This window comes from Danio rerio, chromosome 25 (genome assembly GCF_052040795.2).
Source record: "Danio rerio strain M-AB ecotype USA chromosome 25, GRCz13ab, whole genome shotgun sequence".
Taxonomy (NCBI): Eukaryota; Metazoa; Chordata; class Actinopteri; order Cypriniformes; family Danionidae; genus Danio; species Danio rerio.
Window position 1 is genome coordinate 40041238 of NC_141045.1, and position 22515 is coordinate 40063752.

A 22515-nucleotide genomic window follows, 5' to 3' on the forward strand; every position below is an offset into this window, starting at 1 on the left:
TGTTCATAGATTATATTGGCGCTGATGATGATGATGTAGCACTGCTCTTTATCCAGCAGAGGCCTCCAGATTCTGTTCTTACTGTAAATTTGCGTGTTTATTGAAGGATTTTCTGAAACAGAGACCGTTTCACTCTTTTAACAGCCCTAAAACTATTCAGTGTCTGTAATAGCCTAGGATTTTTTCTACATACACAATAAACTGAATGTTTCGCCACAAATAAAATTATATATATGTATATATATGAAGATTTATTATAAATAATTGATTAATTAATTAATTAATTAATAGGTCATCTTCTCTAGTATTTCTGTATATTTGTGTGCTTTTTAAAATTTTATTAATTGTGCTGTTTTCTTAATTAATATATGCAAACTCTGAAATAATAAAATCTAAATGTTTTTTTTTCACGTGGAAATTAAATTAAATACCACACCATAGTAAAAGGTATTATATTGTACACATTTACTATTACTACAGTGAACTGATAAACTGTGATAAATACTGTAGTGTACTTTAGTTTTTACTATAGTAAATAGTGGTATAGTGTAGTATAATATAATCTATAGCTGTAGAAAAATACAGCATTGGCTCATTTGTTTATATTAGTTTTGTGTTACCATAGCAACCATAGAATCACTACAACAGATCAATTACTATGGTTGTTGTGTTTCCATAGCAACCATAAAATCACCGCAATAGATAAATTAATGTAGTTGTTGTTACCATAGCAACTGTAGAATCATCACAACAGATCAATTACTATAGATGTTGTTACCAAAGCAACCATAGAATCTCAACAACATATCAATTACTATAGGTGTTGTGTTACCATAGCAACTGTAAAATCACCACAACAGATCAATTACTATAGGTGTTGTGTTACCATAGCAACTGTAAAATAACCACAACAGAATTATTCAAGTTCTTTACTGTAGTATGGTTCAAAAACACTATAAATCTCTATAGTATGTTTAATTTAGTTAGACAAATTTGCTAGTCTGGTACTCTTCTAATACTGTTTTTATTTTGAGGAAATTGTTTTAAAATACAGAACAAAAATTGAGCATTTAAAATCCTTATTGTGTTCAACTGGCTGTGCGCATGGATTATGACTGTATTTTAGATTGTAATTTGGAAGGTCTCAGCTGGTGCTCTTCATCAGACATCTGAAGTGTGACGATGATGATGATGATGATTCACTGTTTCTATCCTCCTCCATGTGTCGCAGCTCCATGTGTCTGACTCTGACACACTCATATAATACTGTGTCTATAGCAGATATTCAGCTCAGATTAACTCAGTCTTTCCACACAATCAGAGCTGGACATGTACAGTACAAACACCACAGACATTACACTGCATTTACTGCGCTCAGCTTTCCAGTACACTGATCATCCACAGTATTGTTTTTAGGTAATAATAAAGATTATTTGTTAATTAATTAACTGATTTTATTTATTTATCAGCAACAAACATGCAATTCCAACAAGACATCCAAATAAAAACAATTATTAAAGTAAAATACAAATCATACATTATCCTTAATGTACACAAAATATCAGTTTATGTAAGATGGCATATATTACACATCCTATAGACATCAAGTTCACTTTTCAATTCACTTTACCTCTTTAGCTACTGTAATTGCATCCTCACACTTCCGACTAATAATGAAGAGAGTCCATCTGTGAACGAAAGTCTTTCAAATGGGGTTTAACAAAAACTATTGTTGTTGTTACCATAGCAACTGTAGAATCACCACAACAGATCAACTACTATAGTTGTTGTGTTACCATAGCAACTGTAGAATCACCACAACAGATCAACTACTATAGTTGTTGTGTTACCATAGCAACTGTAGAATCACCACAACAGATCAACTACTATAGTTGTTGTGTTACCATAGCAACTGTAGAATCACCACAACAGATCAACTACTATAGTTGTTGTGTTACCATAGCAACTGTAGAATCACCACAACAGATCAACTACTATAGTTGTTGTGTTACCATAGCAGCTGTAGAATCACCACAAGAGATCAATTACTGTAGTTGTTGTGTTACCATAGCAACTGTAGAATCACCACAACAGATCAATTACTGTAGTTGTTTTGTTACCATAGCAACTGTAGAATCACCACAACAGATCAATTACTGTAGTTATTGTATTACCATAGCAACTGTAGAAACATCACAGCAGTTCAATTGCTATAGCAGTTGTTACCATAGCAACTGTAGAATAACCTCAACAGATCAACTACTACAGTTGTTGTGTTACCATAGCGACTGTAAAATCACCACAACAGGTCAACTACTATAGTTGTTGTGTTACCGTAGCAACTGTAGAATCAACACAACAGATCAATTACTGTAGTTGTTGTGTTACCATAGCAACTGTAGAATCACCACAACAGATCAACTACTATAGTTGTTGTGTTACCATAGCAACTGTAGAATCACCACAACAGATCAACTACTATAGTTGTTGTGTTACCATAGCAGCTGTAGAATCACCACAAGAGATCAATTACTGTAGTTGTTGTGTTACCATAGCAACTGTAGAATCACCACAACAGATCAATTACTGTAGTTGTTGTGTTACCATAGCAACTGTAGAATCGCCACAACAGATCAATTACTGTAGTTGTTTTGTTACCATAGCAACTGTAGAATCACCACAACAGATCAATTACTATAGTTGTTGTGTTACCATAGCAACTGTAGAATCAGCACAACAGATCAATTACTATAGCTGTTGTGTTACCATAGCAACTGTAGAAACACCACAGCAGTTTATGTGCTATAGCTGTTGTGTTACCATAGCAACTGTAGAATTACCACAACAGATCAATTACTGTAGTTTTTTGTTACCATAGCAACTGTAGAATCACCACAACAAATCAATTACTGTAGTTTTTTGTTACCATAGCAACTGTAGAATCACCACAACACATCATTTACTGTAGTTATTGTATTACCATAGCAACTGTAGAAACATCACAGCAGTTCAATTGCAATAGCAGTTGTGTTACCATAGCAACTGTAGAATCACCACAACAGATCAATTCTGGTACTTTAGTATGATTTAAAACACTACAGTATTCAGTATTAACTAGTGGTTTTGTTTATGTGGAAGGCAATAGCAGCATTAGTGTTTGATTGAGACGCCCATAATGGAGAATGTGGTTTACTGTGTTTCCTCAGTGAAACATGTGTCCTGTCTCTTCAATGAACACTTGACACAATAGTGTCTTGATCTGCAGCATTTAGACGTGACCCGCAGCACACATGAAAGAGCTTGAGGACAATGACCCGAACATCAGCAGCTCCATCACTAGGCAACTAGTCAACAGTGTTGAGAAGCGCAGCAGCAGGTCACCACTGAGATCTGCTCATTACCGCCGGTTACCATAGCAAACATTACTGTTACCAGGAGATCACGGCCTACCTGTTCTGCAGAGTATGCAGAGACTATATCAGGGACGATATGAGCAGGTGTTTCTTAAAGAGCTCCAAATAATCACTTAGTATAGAGGCTTTATATATTATCAAGAGAGGATAAAAGAAGCAGGTAATATACCGTTGATATACAAATATAATATATAATAGACATGTATAAACATTTAGAGCATAGAAAATAACTCAACACGAGCTCAGTGTCCAGTGAGAGTCCAGCTCATTATCACACAGCGGCAGAACGTCTGTCCTGTGTTGATCTTCAGCGAGGCTCGATCAGCAGTTTCTCCTGATCAATGAAAGCAGAAGTGTCGGTCACTGCAGCTTCTGGAGCACCAGGAAACTCCAGATGAGGAGGGATTTAATACTGGCCGATGTTGACAGAACACGTTTATCTGTCTGTCTCTGCTGCTCCAGAGGAAATGAGGCTGTAAAACCTGACCCTGACCTGCAATACTGCATTTACTCGAAGAGGAGGAGCTAATTAGTGCTTAATTCTGCAGTAGATCCAGAGGAGATCAGAATGAGGAGGAGCTGTTGATGAAGGGGAGGAGCTGGTGATGAAGGGGAGGAACTGATGATGATAAAAAGGAGGAGCTGGCGATGATGAAGAGGAGGAGCTGCTGATGAAGGGGAGGAGCTGGTGATGATGAATGGGAGGAGCGGCTGCTGATGAAGGGGAGGAGCTGATGATGATGAAAAGGAGGAGCTGGCGATGATGAAGGGGAGGAGCTGTTGATGAAGGGGAGGAGCTGGTGATGAAGGGGAGGAACTGATAAAGATGAAAAGGAGGAGCTGGCGATGATGAAGAGGAGGAGCTGCTGATGAAGGGGAGGAGCTGGTGATAATGAATGGGAGGAGCGGCAGCTGATGAAGGGGAGGAGCTGATGATGATGAAAAGGAGGAGCTGGCGATGATGAAGGGGAGGAGCTGTTGATGAAGGGGAGGAGCTGGTGATGAAGGGGAGGAACTGATAATGATGAAAAGGAGGAGCTGGCGATGATGAAGAGGAGGAGTTGCTGATGAAGGCGAGGAGCTGGTGATAATGAATGGGAGGAGCGGCTGCTGATGAAGGGGAGGAGCTGATGATGATGAAAAGGAGGAGCTGGCGATGATGAAGGGGAGGAGCTGTTGATGAAGGGGAGGAGCTGGTGATGAAGGGGAGGAACTGATAATGATGAAAAGGAGGAGCTGGCGATGATGAAGAGGAGGAGTTGCTGATGAAGGCGAGGAGCTGGTGATAATGAATGGGAGGAGCGGCTGCTGATGAAGGGGAGGAGCTGATGATGATGAAAAGGAGGAGCTGGCGATGATGAAAGGGAGGAGCTGTTGATGAAGGGAAGGAGCTGATGATGAAGAATGGGTGGAGCTGCTGTTGATGTAGGGGAGGAGCTAATTATGAGGAAGGGGAGGAGCTTTATAGTGCATTAATACTTTTAAAGTCTCACTGGAAATCTAATTCAGGAGGTGGTGTATTTGTAAGGATGCACTCTTTGTAAATTAATAAAACATAAAATAATGAGTGGGATGAACATTACTGGGAGATGAAAATACACCTCCTCCAGTGAATCCAGCAAGCAGAACGCGGGTCCAGATCTGCAGGGGTGTGCTGGTGAAGTCAGCGTGAGGCTGTGGTCGGTTCTGCAGCGCTCTCCTCATTTCTGCTGAATGAAGAGCTCTGACCCTGAAAGACGGAGCGCATGGCAACCGTTACCAAGAGGAGGTGGAGAAGACTTTCAGATCCAATCTCAGAAAAACCACACACTGAAGGAGAAACACAGCTCTGCTCATCTGGAGAAACATTCATTCATTCATTCATTTTCAGCTTAGTCCCTTTATTAATCCGGGGTCACCACAGCGGAATGAACCGCCAACATATCCAGCAAGTTTTTACGCAGCGGATGCCCTTCCAGCAGCAACCCATCTCTGGGAAACATCCACACACACTCATTCACATGCACTACGGACAATTTAGCCTACCCAATTCACCTCATGTGACTGGGGGAAACCGGAGCACCCGGAGAAAACCTACGCCAACACGGGGAGAACATGCAAACTCCACACAGAAACACCCACTGACCCAGCCGAGACTCAAACCAGCGACCTTCTTACTGTGAGGCGACAGCACTACCTACTGCGCCACTGCGTCGCCCGTGATAAACAGCAGAGAGTAAATCTGCCTCATTAGTTTGGATCTTCATAAGTGTTGATGGTTTGACTCTCCTGAACCTGGAGGACCGCTGCCTCACAGGGGCTCTGTATGTGTTATTTACTGTCCATGACGGAGTTTCCACCGTTAAATATGCAGCTTTACGGCACACGCCGCACACACACCACACTGTTTATGAAGAGTGATGCTTCACAGAGACTGGGTTTCATCCACATGACAGTTTGAGCTCTGCAGAATCAATAAAAGCTGCAAATAACATCACGTCTGGACCGTAAAAATAGTCCAGAGAAAGCAGATCCCGGAGAAGCAGAGGCCCAGCAACTGAACAACACTCACAATACAACATCTTCTGCAGTCAAGAAATGTTATTTGGTGTTTGAGTTGGCGGTTCATTCCACTGTGGCGACCGCAGATTAATAAAGCGACTAAGCTGAAAAGAAAATGCATGAATGAATATGTTAGAGATTGATAATAATCATAATTTGCTATTATTTTTGTTATTAATTACAATAACAACACTAATAAGAAAAGTTTCTTACACACACACACACACACTATGACTGATAGCGGTTGATTATCTGAAATCCTCCAGCCGCTCCTGCATTATATGACCCTGGTGCTGTTTCAGCGGTGATCTTCAGCCCTCGTGTCGTCGGTACTTCTCTATTCTCTGTTTACCCTCCAGGTCCAGAATAACCCGCCTTCACTGCACCTGCAAACTACAGCAGATCAGTTTCCTTACACTCCTCAAATCTGCTGATCATGAAGACACAAGCTCATCTTCATCACATGTCATAGTGTGTGTGTGTCATGATGTGTGTGTGTGTGTGTGTGTCTGTTTATATGTCACAGAGTGTATTGTGTGTTTGTCTGTGTGTGTAACAGTGTGTCATAGTGCCTGTTTGTGTGCCATAGTTTTATATGTGTGTAACAGTGTGTGTGAGTCTCTGTGTGTTGGTTTTTCAGTGTGTGTCTGTCATAGTGTGTGTTTATGTGTGTCACAGTGAGTGTGTGTGTGAGACACGTGTGTATGTCACACAATGTGTGTTTGTGTCTGTCTGTGAGTCCCTGTTGGTGTGTGTAACGTGTGTGTGTGTGTGTCTTTTGTGATTGTGTGTCACAGTGTGTGTGTGTGTGTGTGTGTGTATGTGTGTCTGTGAGTCCCTGTTGGTGTGTCACGTGTGTGTGTGTGTGTGTGTGTGTATGTGGCGTGTCACAGTGTGTCACGGTGTGTGTGTGTATGTGTGTCTGTGAGTCCCTGTTGGTGTGTGTCACATGTGTGTGTGTGTCTTTTGTGATTGTGTGTCAGTGTGTGTGTGTGTGTGTGTGTATGTGTGTCTTTGAGTCCCTGTTGGTGTGTGTCACGTGTGTGTGTGTGTGAGAGAGTTCCTGTGTGATTGTGTGTCACAGTGTGTGTGTGTATCCTCCTCCCACACCCCTCCTGCACGGCGGCAGTGTATTCTCCGACTCCTCCAGTCAGCAGAGTGTGTGTGTGTGTGTGTGTGTGTGCGTGTGTGTGTGTGAGTGAGTGAGTGTGTGTCCGGTGTGTCCGCCGCCGCTGATGGAGTGATGGAGGCTGTGTGCGGGCAGCAGTACCGGGCTCTGGCGCTGGACGCGGGTCTCTGCACGCTGCTGGCGGTGCTGCTGTCCGCGCTGCTGAAGCTCAGCCTGGAGCGGATCCGCCGGTGGCGCGCGCGGGTCCCGGTGCTGGTGGTGGGCTCGGGCCCGGTGGGACTGACGGCGGCGCTGGTCGCTGTCCGCTCCGGGAAGGTGCTGAAGCTGACGCTGCTGGACGCGCGGTACCGGAGCGCGCTGCTCCGCCGCCCGCAGCAGATCGCGCTGGACCCGCGCAGCGTCCGCTTCCTGCTTGAGCTCGGCGTGGACTTCGACAACATGGAGGGCTGCTGGAGCAACGAGCACTTCTACACCCGCATCGGTGTGTTCCAGGAGCACCTGCTGAGCATCCTGGAGCAGAAGAAGCAGACGCTGGACATCCGCCTGCAGCTCGGCACCAGGGTACACACGCCGGCGTAAACACTGCACGACTGTGGTAAAGTCAGTTTGACATTGATCAGACATTCGGCTTCACATTCAATTCTGTAAAACATTACATGATCACTCAGTCCTGACAGCATGTGTTTAGGTCATTGTAACTTGTAATCATGTTCTAACCTAATTTTATAACTCAAGCAAGCTGTTTTAAGTCAGTTTAACATAATATAACTTCAATGGACTCATAAGAGTAATTTGATTTAGCTTAAAAATTTAAGACAGCCAGGATTTATTTACAGTGTGTAATAGTTTGAGCCAAGATTTGATATAAATATGAGCCCTTTATGTTGCACAAAGCTTCATTTTCACAATGAAAATCAAATTAACCATACTAATGCATTAAACAATTCAACCATATGAAATTACACAATAAGAGCAGAACTAAAATGCACAGAAGAACACCCTGCTCATTGCACAAGGAATCAGTGCTTTATTTATGGTAAAAGTCAATTAAACTGACACCATTTGTGATAAAGAAATCAAATCAACTCTAAAATTGTCTAAATATTATTCTCTGTGATGCGCGAGCTTTGTTTTTCACAGTTATGCCTTTGTTGATTTTATAAACAGTACTGAATCCAGATTTATTAACTCGTAAACACTTAGATGAATAGAGAACAACATTCAGAAATGTTTAGAGTTGATTTGAATCTTTTATCTCAAATGGTGTCAGAGTTTAATTCAAGTGTTTACTGTATCCGAGATATGGATTTATTAATGTATATAAAATCAACAACAACAAACAAAGAAAAAAAAAACAGAAAAAAACATGCGAAAACAAAGCTTGTGCATCACAGAGCATAATATTCTGACAATTTTACAGTTGATTCTGTGGTGTCAATTTATTTGTTCATTTATTTTTTTCACAGTTGTGCCTTTGTTGATTTTATATACAGTAATAAATCCATATATCACATACATATATGTTTACAGTGTAAATCTGGATTCAGTACTGTATATAAAATCAACAAAGGCATAACTGTGAAAAACAAAGCTCGCGCATCACAGAGAATAATACTTAGAAATGTTTAGAGTTTATTTGATTTCTTCATCTCAAATGGTGTCAGAGTTTAATTGACTTTTACCATGTTTACATTAAAAGTTATTGTAAAAATATTGTAAAATAAATAAAGAGCTGATTCCTTGTGCAATGAGCAGGGTGTTCTTCTGGGCATTTTGGTTCTTCTCTTATTGTGTAATTTCATATGGTTGAATTGTTTAATGCATATGTATGGTTAATTTGTATTGAGAAATGAAGCCTTGTGCAGCATAAAGAGCTCATATTTACGCCAATCTGACAGATTTTTGGCTCAAACTATAACAGGAACAAAGAATTTAATTGGTTTAAAACTGAATGTCTAATGAATGTCTAACGTCAAACTAACTTTAACGCGGTCGCTTACCTTACTTCAAGTTTTTGTCTTGTTTCTAGTCCAGATATCCAAACCGAAAAATATTATCATGTTAGGTAAAGGCAACACGGTGGCTCAGTGGTTAGCACTGTGGCCTTACAGCACTCAGGTCTCTGATTCGAGTCTCGGCTGGGTCAGTTGTTGTTTCTGTGTGGAGTTTGCATGTTCTCCCCATGTTGGCATGGGTTTCCTCCGGGTTCTCCGGTTTCCCCCACAGTCCAAACACATGCGCTATAGGGGAACTGATCAACTACACTGGCCGTAGTGTGTGTGTGGGTGTTTCCCAGTTCTGGGTTGCAGCTGGAAGGGCATCCGCTGTGTAAAACATATGCTGGAATAGTTGGCAGTTCATTCCACTGTGGCAGTTATTCCCCTGATTAATAAAGGCACTAAGCTGAAGGAGAATGAATGAATGATCAACATGACCCATCAGCCAACTCAGAGCGGCCGGGTCATGATAATGAAACAACCACATGTGTGATACTGAGCAGCTCATCTGAAGAGCTTCTCCCTGTAGATCTGCTCACTCTGATCTTCAAGAGCAGACAGACATGAAGAGCAATCAGCTTTACAGATTCAGATCTACACACACACACGCACACACACACACACACACACACACACACACACACACACACACACACACACACACACACACACACACACACACACACACACACACACACACACACACACACACACTTTATTTAGCCTGATTTATCAGCCCTTTTTCCTCATGAAGACCAAAACATGTCCCCACAAGGTCAAAATGATGTGTGTGTGTGTGTGTGTGTGTGTGTCAGTAAAAGTGTTTGTTTTTGGTTCAGGCCGCTCGTCTTATCTTGACTGTGTTTCTCTGAAGGCCAGGCAATCTGTCACCCTGAACTAAAGGGCTTTATTTTGGAGGAAATCAATATCCTTTGGTATTTATTCAGCCGGAGGCCTCACAGTGTTCACACAATCTTCACTTCGTCTCACTGAAAAAAAAGAAGCTTTTTTACTTCTATATAGTTTTTGCCAATGGGGTTAAATTAAACACTTTATTTTTAACTTTGAAATAAGATTATTCTGCCCCCCCAAATATCAAAAATCCCTTTAAGCTCTCTGTTATCTGCTTCTCATGACAGTAACACATGCTCCTCACTGGATATTGTGCTGTTCATTTAGTCAGATGCAGAGCGGATGGTGTAGAGTGTGTGTGTGTGTGTGTGTGTTGAAGAGTGAGGAGTGAGGACAGGGCTCTAGTTTGTGTAAACAGTCTTCTCTGCTCTTGAACTCTACTCCTGCAGTCTCTGACAGATGGAGACGTCTCATAAAGCAGATCAGCCTGCAGTTGAGTTCATTTAGAGCTGCTCTGGGTGATGATCTGTCCAAACCACACACCGTCAGGGAAACACCAGCGTCCACACACACTCCTCCATCAACAACTCATGCTTTCAGAGTGTTTAGCAAGTGTGTTTGCTTGGAGAGAAGTGTGTGGTTCTTCAGACTAGCTGAAACATTCAGAAAATATTCTGAAAATACACTCACTGGCCACTTTATTAGGTACACCTGACTAGTACCGGGTTGGACCCCTTTTGCCTTCAGAACTGCTTTAATCCTTGGTGTTGTAGCTTCAACAAGATACTGGAAATATTCCTTAAAGATTTTGCTCCATATTGACATGATAGCATCACACAGTTGCTGCAGATTTGTCAGCTGCGCTTCAATTTGCGCCCATAGAACTGCCGCTCACTGGATTCTCTGTAAACTCTAGAGATGGTTGTGCGTGAAACTCACAGTAGATCAGCAGTTTCTGAAATACTCAGAGCAGCCCGTCTGGCAGCAACAACCATGCCACGTTCAAAGTCTCTTAAATCCCCTTTCTTCCCCATTCTGATGCTCGCTTTGACTGCAGCAGATCCTCTTCACCATGTCTACATGCCTAAATGCAGTGAGCTGCTGCCCTGTGATTGGCTGATTACAGATTAGCGTTAACAAGCAGTTGGACAGGTGTACCTAATAAAGTGGCCGGTGAGTATATATATATCACGTTCATGACTCAGTGTTCTTCTGTGTGTTGTTCAGTTCAGTGAGGAGTACCTGAGGAAGATGTCGAGAGCTGATCGTCCGCGTGTCATCGTGGTGGCGGACGGTTCGTGCGGAGACTCCTGCTCGGTTCTGGGCATCAGCTCTGATTATATCGTAGAGTCGTGCCACGCTTACGGAGCCAACGCCACCATCGAGAGACTGGACCAGAGACAGGTGTGTGTCTATCACCTATTACCACACACACACACACACACACACACACACACACACACACCTGTAAATGCAGATCTCTATTCTGAGGAGCCGATGACATCATCCCGCACTCAGGGGCGGAGACAAACTACTGTCTACAATTTGATGGAAATTAATTACACTTTAATAAATGTGGTTATATTATATTCTGGGTCAAATATGGAAAAACCCAAGAGTTGGGTTAGAAAATGTAATTTAAATATTAACCCAAAGCATTCAACTTAATGAATAATAAACAAAGATAAAATGAATCAGTTGTTAAAGATGAGTTATTAAAACTATTATAATTAGAAATATATTGAAAACATCTTCTCTCCGTTAAACAGAAATAGGGGTGGGGGGGATCATTCTGACTTCAGCAGCATATTCCCTTTGAACATCCGACATTATCACTCTTTAGTTTAATGGATGTGTGTGTTTTCATCTCTCAGCAGCTCTGGTGTGTGTGTGTGTGGTTGTGTGTGTGTGTGTGTTTTCTAGATTGTGAATATGCATGTTTGTCCTCATGAGGTCGTCAGGTCCTGCTGTTATAAACGCATGTGAGCAGATGAATAATGATGGATATTGAACGTTCGCTCTCGTATGTTTGCACAGATGTCCAGATCTACAGCAGATAACTGAGGTCAGATCAGGGTTCAAGACTCAGTGGTTCATTATTACAGCAGCTGCAGCTCAGCTCTACAGGAGGATTACAGATCAGACTGCTGTATTAATGATGCACACGTTACAGAGCAGCTATTATACAGAAATCACCTCTATAAGGGGGATAAACACAGTAGTGTGTCCGCAGCGTGTGAATATCTCCAGCTTCTATACGGTGAACATGAATTACTTCTGTTTGTTATGATCAGACTGTGATTGACATTCTCCCTTTGTACGGGTCATCAGAGGGGGAAAGCCCCGCCCACTAGTGCCCATCTCATTAGCATGTCCAGCAGCCCTGAGTGAGCAGCAGCCGTCTGTCCATTAGCCATTAGAGTGTTTGAGCTGCTGAAGATCATGTCAGCATAGACTAAGAGGATTATAGATGTGCAGTTGTTATTTATGATCCTCTGGATATGTTATAAAAAATAAACCAGATTTGTTTGATTTATCTTCAGCTTTGACAGTTTTTGCACTGATAAGTGAAGCATCTGCTGATCCTCTGCTGAAGAAAGAGGAAGTTAAAGCATGAAGACCTGCAAACACGCACATATCAGACTACCTTATGGCTCATCACTTTTGATAGAGGAATAATAACACAGGTGTTGCATGACGATGAAAACTATTGCACATTCTCACTTATTTTTATTATTAAAAGGCTAAAACTAAAATTATTTATGTAAACATACACACTCACTGGCCACTTTATTAGGTACACTTTACTAGTACCAGGTTGGACCCCTTTTAGCCTTCAGATCTGCTTTAATCCTTGGTGTCAGAGATTCAGCAAGCTACTGGAAATATTCCTCAGAGGTTTTGCTCCATGATAGCATCACACAGTTGCTGCAGATTTGTCAGCTGCACACCCATGATGCCAATCTCCCGTTCCACCACATCCCAAAGCTGCTCTATTGGATTGAGCTCTGGTGACTGTGGAGGCCATTTGAGTACAGTGAACTCATCGTCATGTTTAAGAAACCAGTCTGAGATGATCGCCCTAATCATGTCTAAATGCGTTGCCATGTGATCGCCTGATTAGAAATTTGTGTTAACGAGCAGTTGGACAGGTGTACCTAATAAAGTGGCCGGTGAGAGTGTATATATAAACTTTATATTCTGACGCAGTTTTTCTGTTCAGTGTGTGTATCTTGTTCACAGTGTTGTGTGTTTGTGTTCTCAAGGTTCCTACACCGGAGATTCGTGCCCACAGTGTGTTCTTCGACCTGTCTGCGTACGGTATCGACACACTGAAGGAGTCTCGGCGCTCGTCTCAGGCCGCCGCCGCCAAACCCGGATTCCACTTGAAGATCTACGGCACCTTCCGGAACCGGTACATGGCGCTCGTCTGCGGCTCTGATGCTGACAGCAAGATGATGCAGTTCCTGCGGCACACGGCCAACACTTCGGTGAGCATTTCTAATAGCTGATGTCTTTTCTCTTTGCCATGATGACAGCACATAATATTAGACTAGATATTCTTCAAGACACTAGTGTTCAGCTTACAGTGACATGTAAAGGCTTCACTAGGGTAATTAGGGTAAAGTCATTGTATAACTAAACAATCCAAAACTAATATTGCTGAAGGGGCTAATAATATTGACCTTAAAATGGCTTTAAAACAATTAAACTGCTTTTATTCCAGCCCAAATAAAACAAATCAGACTTTCTCCAGAAGAACAAATATTAGAGGAAATACTGTGAACAACTCCTGACTCTGTTCAACATCATTTGGGGAATATTTGAAGAAGAAATTCACTAATAATTCTGACACAGCTGGATTATTTGTAGCTCGGCTTTACTCTTGAATCTAATGAGCTTTTTCTGTTTGCTCAGATCATGAAGAACATCTTCCACCAGTCCTTCAACGCCTATAAGACGGACCTGGAGCCGCGTCTGAGCGAGCTGACGCTACACAACATGCAGTGCAGCCGGAGGCTGTTCGAGATCCTGCTGTCGTACCGCCGGGTGAACGCCGCCTTCATCGAGGGGGACCGCATCGCCGTCACAGTGGAGGGGGAAGCGGCGCGAGTGCTCAACTTCGACACCGGTCAGCAGATATGCAGTTCTTTCATATTAAAGAGATCCTGTTTAACCCATTTAGATGAGTCTCTGCTGTCTCCACAATGCATCTGTGCAGTTTCAGCTCAAAATACTCATATTGCGCTCAAAGCACAGTGTAGCTGCTTTTGTAGCCTGTCCCTTTAAATGCAAATGAGCTGCTTTTGTCCCCGCCCACCATTCTCACATGCTGTGTGTGTGTTTGTCAGGCTGTGGTGTGAATCTGGGCATGCGCGGTCTGGAGTCTCTGGGAATGTTCATCTACCGGACGGCCACGGCTCTGGACCAGAACGAAGTTTTCGAGGCGCTTTCGGCCAAGATGCAGCACTCACGGCACGTGGCGGAGACTTTCCGGAGGAGCGGCCTGACCTCCGCCATGTTTGAGTGAGAGGAAATCCCCTCCAGAACAGCGGAAATACTGAACACCAGAGCGTTTTACTTGTGAAAACAGTGTTTAGCTATTATTAGTGTGATGTGATGATGCTGTTTCAGGCCCGTAGTCAAGGGGAGGACGGTTTAAATGATCCAGATTTTGTCTAGATTTTTTTTATCCCATTAATGACATCCAGTTTTTGATTGCTTCGTCATCACAAATTGTGAATATAATACTTTGATGAAGGCTTTAAGACTTCCACTGTCATCTGCTGCTCCAGAATTTATGGAAGCCCATTTCAAGAGCTCTCCCTCAGCTGATGAGTGATTATAAAGCATGTTCGGCCCTGAGCTCATCAGATCCTCGAGCCCGGGGCTCCTTCCCGTTTGCAGGGCGAGAGGGGAGTTTGAGCTTAGGTAGATGTGTGGAACTCTCCTGCTGTAGTAGCTGATGAACAGACAGTGATCGCTCTTCAGAGAGAACTACTGATAGGAGCATGACTGTGGTGCCGGATTAGTCAATTAACTTAAGCTGCATGTTTTTGGACAGTGGGGGGAAACCGGGGAACCTGGGGGAACCCCATGCGAGCAAGGGGAGAACGTGTAAACTCCGTACAGAAACGTCAGCTGGCTTGGTATGGACTAGAACCAGTGAGGTTCTTGCGGTGAGGCAACAGTGCTAACCACTGGGCCACCCATCTAGTAAAGGAGGAGGAGTAGGGGAGGAAGTGGGGATTCTTCAAGATGAAGATGGCTGTGATATGCAGATCAGGGTGTTTATAGGGGCTTAGGGATCGTCTGATTGGTGGATTATACATTGGATAATGCAGCACCGGCTGTGATCAATCATAAGCACCCGATCCTCTCGACATTACTTCATAAATAACCTTCACCTATGGCACCTAAATATTAAATAAGGTTATTGTGAATTTTTAATCTCAGACTTTCTAAATTATGACTTTTATCATCAGAATTGAGATGTCAACTCAATATTTTTTTACAGAATTGTATTTCCAAGAAAAAAAGTCACAATTGTGAGACAAAAATAGCAGTTGCAGGATATAAAGAGCAGTTTCCTCTTACTTAGACTGACTTGAGTGGTAAAGACGCGTCAGCAGACTGATTTTATTAGCGTATAAATATAGAAAAGATTGTATTGAATACATTTGTGAAGTCTTTTATCAGAATCTCACATTTATAGCACACATTTCTGACTTCATCACTCACAGTTTTGAGTTGACATCTCAATTCTGAGGATTCAGTCATAACTCATATTAAACAAGTAGTTGGAGCAAACAGCAAAAGTAATATTTAGAGTGTTTATATCTCACAATTGTGCCTTTTGCTTCTCAATAATGACAATGTTGTCCCTATATTGACTTTATAACCTGCAGTTTTGAGTTTATATCTTACAATTCTGAAATGAAAAGTGACAATTACCTCTTTTTTATTATTCAGTGGCAGAAACGGGCTCCTGTGGGCTCCACAGCAAGCAGAACTCAAGCTATTCACTTCAGTGATATCAGATTAGGAGAATGCAAACTGTTCCTCATGAGCGTGCAGTCCTGAAAGACAACATGCATCTCCAGAGACTCCATCAGTAGCTAATAGTAGAGAACAACATTTACAAACAAACTTTAGTGCATTTAATCATGCAGATGGCCACCTGCTGAGTTCTGAGTAAAGTCTAATGTGCAGCACAGTTCGCGATTTGCATAATAAATGACAGTACAAGGCTTAATTTCAGAGAAGTCCTGAAATGCTTGTGTTTTCTCTTCTATTAAATATGTTACGTGCCGTACACAAGCACTTCTCCTGTGATAGTAAAACTGCACATTTAAAATGCTGATTTCATCAAATGATAAAGCAGCTGTACAGTTTCACTACATATTAATAAGCAAAAGCAAATCTGACATTATAGTCCATATTTAGGTGCATCAAAACTGCACATCATCATGCAAACAGCCACAGATGAGCGCATGAACCCTCAGCAGTATTTAAACCTCACAATGAGAAGTGTTTGGGAAGGATCCCCTTCACTATGGGCCGGAGTGTGTGTGTTTGTGTGTTTTAACTGAAGTGATCAATCTAGAAACAGACAGTGACCTTACAGGAGTCTGAACCCTTTATAACTGCGCTGTGTGAGATGACCAAATCTCAGATGAGGAGGCTGAAATCTGAGTTTGTTCATCATTAATGAGCTCATTAAACACTCCTGATGTCAGTCATCATCAACACACATCAGTCAGGAACCGACGCACTATGATAAAGACTGTACACACTAAGAAATAAGGGTGCATCACTGGGGCAGTGCCTTTTCAAAAAGTACACTTTCGTTCCCTACAGGGGCACATTGGTAGCTTAAAGGGACACTTTTTGTACCTGTAGGGAATTCCTAAGGTACTATTCAGGACACAATTGTACATTATAGCTATAAATATGTTCTTTTGTAGTACAAAAGTGGACCTAAAAGGTATCAGCCAAGTGACAGCTTTTGTACCTTTATTTCTGAGAGTGTACTACTGCATAGACTTAAGCACTAGTTAGTGTGATTTTCTTAAGCTAAATCACTTGAATGGAGAAAATAAATTAATAAATAAATATATCAACAATCACACTAAAGCAGGGGTCAACAAACTTGTTCCAACCCTAATCAAACACACCTGAACAAGATAATCAAGCTCTTACTGGGTATACTAGAAACAGCAGGCAGGTGTGTTGCGGCAGGCTGGAGCTAACCCTGCAGGGCACCGGACCTCCAGGACTGAGATTGGTGACCCCTGCACTGAACGAACAAACGGTCAAATCAGCTGAAATGAAGTGCCTGATGGAAACACAATATTAATGCATAAATATATCTATATATATTCTATAAGAACACGTACAGAAATGATGATGTCTATTTATTTTGTGATATTTGTGTTCATCACATGAATCGTTTGCCTTATGATTCTTACTACTTGAATGTTTGGTGATTTGAACTTGGTGTTGTTAATGGAACAGATCTGTAAATGCAGCAGTGTTTATAATAAACGCGTGTGTTTTTCTGTTTTGGACATGCACGTTTTACTTAACGTGTCCTGAAATGTAAGGATACGAGGACCCCTGGTGGAATGACTCATGCACACTGATGACAAGCTTCATATTGAAACGTAAAACAAAAATCTAAAACTGAAATAAAAACAATAAAGTCAAAATATTTATTTATTATATTTTAGACAAGGTTCAGCAGTTCAGTAATATTTATTACAGCACGAGAATGTGTGCTGTAATTTTAGTGTTATTTAAATTCTACTAAACTGTTGTTGAACGCTTGATTCTGATTGGCTGATGGTCACTCTCATGCACAGCTAAAGTAGTTCCGACAGCTTTAGAGTGCATTATTACTTCCTATCACTCCGCTGACTGATTTGAGTTATTAGACAGCTACAGCAGTCAGAATCACATCCGATGCAGGTGGAGAGGTGGAGGACACTAGTGGATGGATTATTATATACATTTACAATTTATATGAGACACATACATCACTCAAATAATTTCAAATGCATTTTTGTATCAGAATCATTTAGTTTTCTTTAAATTAATAAAAAGTGATTTGCTTCACTAATGCCCTCGTGTGGCCAGAATTACACATTGCACCTTTTACAATTCTACATTAATATATAGTGAAATGAAGTCTTCTGTAATGCTATTGAAACAGAAAATGTATTCGATTTTATTGTTCTGATTTATTTGCCAGGGAAAATGCATATTGATAATAAAGAAATATATGGAACTACCAAAAAGGTTATTGTGCATCTGCAAAAAATATATCCAAAATTACACAGTGTGCCTCTAACAATCCCCTGAAGCGCTTTTAAATGCACATTTTAATTTGATAATTTGCATAATTTCAACTGATACATTAAGACAGGGCTGGGCATAGAGTAGCTCCTCCCCTTTTCAAAAGAAAAGCCAATAGTGACTTGTTTACATCACAGCTCTGCCTTTGTTTGTTGTGAACACGCTCCCTCTGGTGGAGAAAATGAGGATGTAATGATGTTTAAGTCCTGTAGTGTTATTGAGCATTATCTCAAACCAGGAAAAACACATTTAATGGGGATTTAATTTTTTAGGTTAATTTGAGAAGGAAATGCACATTAATGAAACAGAAAAGTACAATGTGCAAAAATTAGCAACACTGCCAAATTATAGCACCTGCATATAAAATATAACCAAAATTACATAAAGACAGGGCGGGGCATAAAGTAGCTCCTCCCCTTTTTAAAACAGCCAATAGTGCTTTGTTCAAATCACAGCTGTGTTTGTTGGTTGTGAATGCGCTCCCTCTAGTGGAGAACATTGCACACTGTCCCTTTAAACTCTATAAAAACATACCATTTTACTGGATTGAAGTATGTAATGCTGCTGAAATAGTGACTCCAGTCAGAGGAGACTAAAGAGATGCTCAGTGCAAATCATATCAAATATGACACACACTGTATTTACACCAAAACACACTAGCCTTAAAGGGGACCTATTATGTCCCCTTTTTACAAGATGTAAATGTGTCTCTGCTGTGTTTGAGCTGAGAACAGCACACAGATCATGTCCTCCAGCTCTCTGAAACAGCTCCTTTCAGCATTTGATCCTAATTGTGGTGTTTTGGTGACTGTTGCCTTTAATGCAAATGAGATTCAGAAGAGGGCGGAGCTCCTCTGTGCATCAGCTCCTCTGTGCTACAGAAGCCTGCGCATCAGCATAGTGACAGATGTAAAACAGCAGTGTGTGTGTGTGTTGTCAGTGCTGGTCAGGTGTGCTTCAGTGTGAGTGTGTGCTTCATGCTTTTGTCAGTTAGGGCTGCTGTTTATGCTAATGAGATGGAGATGATGGGCACTAGTGGGTGGGGCTTTCCCCCTTTGATGACATGAGAATGTCAATCACAGTGCTTCATTATCAAGTGTGTTTATAAAAGTATAATTAATTAATGGATATATTCACCCACTGCTGTCCCACAGCTGTGTTTACATGAGCTTGTTCAACAGCACATGCTCATAACTTGCTCAGCCTGCGCTGCAGCGCGCTCCTGAATGTAGACACTGGATCCTCCAGATCGAAGCCCGTCTGAAACTCCGGCGTTTTCTGCAAACCGATCGCCGCCACCGTGATGGCCAGAGCCGCGGTCAGACCCCAGATCTGATGCACGCACGCGACCGCTAGCCGGATCCGTGTACATGAAGCTGTGTGTGGGACCGAACACGCTGGGCACGGGGTATCCCGAATGATGGTCCGCTCGCGTGAAGAAGTCCAGCGGCAGCGTGAACACCTCACTGACCTCCTGTGGGTTGATGCTGGGCCTGAAGGAGCTCTGGATGAAGGCCACCACCAGCGTGATCAGCAGACCCGCCTCACACACACACACACACACACACACACACACACACACACACACACACACACACACACACAGGTTTATTTTAACCTTCAGTTTGACTCGGCTTTTATTAGGAGTGTAGTGCATGCAGGTAACATGTAGTTGTCGAGGAGAGAGTCCAGATATAAACTCTGATGTTTGTGGTACAGATTAAAATCTCTGTTTAAATCACACACATATGCATTTAACTTGGTGCTGATCCAAACATTGGTCTGATCCGTGACTCAACAGCCGCAGTGTGATCTGAAGCGTGAGATCAGTGATCCGGCACACCTCCTTGATGCATATTAGTCAGAGAGGAACAGAATCAGGGGCGGATCTAGGGGTGTGGCCAAAGGGGCACCGGCCCCTGTTTAAATCGGCCCCTGCAGAGCCTGTCTCCTCTCCTCATTGCTGATTTATATCAGAGCTCAGACATAAAGATGTGCATAATTCATGTTGAACGCCGGATGTTTTCTGCGACTTCAGTTATTTTTACAGTTATTCACACACACACACACACACACACGCACACCTTGTTGATGACGGGGAAGAGTGTAGCGATGACCTGCGCTGCGTCCTCTGGAAGGCCGATCTCCTCTTCCGCCTCTCGCAGCGCTGTGTGAACATCATCTCTGTCTGAAGACTCACACTTTCCTCCTGGAAAACACACTTCACCAGCGTGATGACTGAGCTGAGGACGAACACACATGCACACACACACACACACGTGCACACAGTTAACAAATAACAAACAGTATCTCAGATCAGCTCTCCAACCGTTCACCAAACTACAGTTAACAGTCACACACACACACACACACACACACACACACACACACACACACAGTTAAAAAATAACAAACAGCATCTCAGATCAGCTCTCCAACCGTTCATTAAACTACAGTTAACAGTCACACACACACACACACACACACACACACACACACACACACACACACACACACACACACACACACACAGTTAAAAAATAACAAACAGCATCTCAGATCAGCTCTCCAACCGTTCATTAAACTACAGTTAACAGTCACACACACACACACACACACACACACACACACACACACACATCATTTGCTCTATTTTGTTTTTCTCAGAAGTGATACGACGTGTGAAATTGATAAGAAATTTTCATTTTTGGACTTTGCTAATCATTTATAAACCTTAAAAATATAAACATTGTTAATAAATGTTTGATATTGGCCTCAGAATAATGTGTTAAATGGCTTTTTGTCAGATATATGTGACTTTTAAACACATTTGACCGTCAGCATCAAGCACATCAGCATCTGAAAGTCAATGATTGGTGAAGACAGACAGATATTAATGTGCATTTAAAGATTTCTGCTGGAAATAAGTAAACCTGGACTGCTTTCGAGCATAATTATAACATTAAATATATGTACAGCTATAGCAGAACTGCACTGATGATTCTCAGCTTCTCTGGATGTATGATTTAGAGCATTTTTAATAAATAATAATTATAATCGTACAGTATATAATAACACAGAAGTGCCATCATGCTCATATGTGCTCATATCTGAGCAGTGAGACGGTGTGGGATGCTCTCTATATTGCTCATCAAGTTGTTTTGAATATTTGGGTCTGGAATGGATGTAAATATGATGAGAAACATCATTAGCTCTATTTAAATGACTGTGAACAATACTCTGATAGTCATTGGCTGCTAATTTGACTTCACTATTTTAGAAATATGCGAAGCACAGTGTTGTGAAATGAATTATTAAGGAGAAAGTCCATATGAGCGAATATGAAACCAACTTTAGCCTAATTTACCCTGACAAGATCAATAACTGTGACAAAGGTCAATATTTAGCACATTAATGCGCCGCTGATCAATTATATGATGTTGTCAGAGGATAAATATGAAGTTATGACTGTGTATGAAGCAATGTTTATATATATTTACACTTTATTAAAGTGTTATTATAAGTTTTCCTCACGTGTATGGAGCGCACGGTGAGCAGGAGCCGCAGCTCTCCATCCTGCAGCAGCAGGGGGATCAGCACCGACGCCTTCGGCAGAGACTTCGGTATCGGTAACCGGGAGAGCTCCACTTTACCCGAGAAACTCCTGAGAGCCGCGGTGACCCGCTCCTTCAGCTCCATCTCTGCAGACTTTGACCCCCACCGAGTCACCGAAGCCGCTTCCGCCTCTCCGATGCGAGAGAAAAAAAAAAAAAAAAAAAAAAAAAAAAAGATGCGAGAGAAACGCCCCTCTGCTTTTGCTACGCCCACCATTTGTCACTCTCCTGTTTTGAAAGGAGGAGCAAAACAGTTGACGGATAAAGAAGGCGGGGTTAACGTCACGGACTTCTCTCGTATTGGTTAAAAAAGACACGTGTCGTTTACTGGCTCTGATTCCACAAGTGCACAAGTCCCACAAGAGTACACACCAAAATAATAATTAATAAACACAAGACAGATATATTTACACTAATAATACCAATACTGTCAAAGACACAGAACTGCTGAACCTTGTCTAAAATAAACACGATAATGGGAAAAATAGAAACTAAATAATAGAATAATAGAATAATAGAAGTTAAATGATAAGTGCAATGATACTGCAGTTTCTCCTTAGTTTTTCCATATACACCGACAATTCCCAAAACCCCAACATACAAATGGAGGA

At 41.8% G+C, this 22515-nt stretch overlaps 2 protein-coding genes across 7 annotated transcripts; one reads left to right on the forward strand and one right to left on the reverse strand.

Moving 5' to 3' along the window:
* The first annotated feature begins 7138 nt into the window (after positions 1–7138).
* Positions 7139–17503, forward strand: si:dkey-234i14.6. Of its 6 annotated transcripts, XR_015526806.1 has the most exons (8): positions 7139–7644; positions 11160–11336; positions 13199–13423; positions 13851–14064; positions 14285–15382; positions 15689–16772; positions 16859–17075; positions 17194–17503. XR_015526806.1 is itself a non-coding variant. In XM_087312655.1 (5 exons), exons 1-5 carry the CDS (start codon positions 7198–7200, stop codon positions 14461–14463), a joined length of 1242 nt encoding a protein of 413 aa, XP_087168781.1. In that variant the 5' UTR covers positions 7139–7197; the 3' UTR covers positions 14464–17503. The 6 variants fall into 6 exon arrangements, 1 of the variants encoding a protein (XP_087168781.1); XR_015526803.1 differs by having other exon boundaries at positions 14285–16772; XR_015526805.1 differs by having other exon boundaries at positions 16859–17503.
* Positions 17504–18138: 635 nt separating this feature from the next.
* Positions 18139–22002, reverse strand: nudt7 (nudix (nucleoside diphosphate linked moiety X)-type motif 7). Its single transcript, XM_087312681.1, is given in 4 exon segments — positions 18139–19631; positions 19633–19833; positions 20375–20533; positions 21825–22002. Coding segments are annotated over 4 exon segments (678 nt in total). The 5' UTR covers positions 21990–22002; the 3' UTR covers positions 18139–19478.
* Between the last annotated feature and the right edge of the window lie 513 nt (positions 22003–22515).

Bases quoted from the DNA above. Each gene is read 5' to 3' on its own strand.
- si:dkey-234i14.6 (XM_087312655.1), top strand. From the start codon at position 7,198: ATGGAGGCTGTGTGCGGGCAGCAGTACCGGGCTCTGGCGCTGGACGCG. The intron at 7,645-11,159 runs GTACACACGCCG...TGTGTTGTTCAG, and splicing joins GCCTGCAGCTCGGCACCAGG to TTCAGTGAGGAGTACCTGAG. The intron at 11,337-13,198 runs GTGTGTGTCTAT...TGTGTTCTCAAG, and splicing joins AGAGACTGGACCAGAGACAG to GTTCCTACACCGGAGATTCG.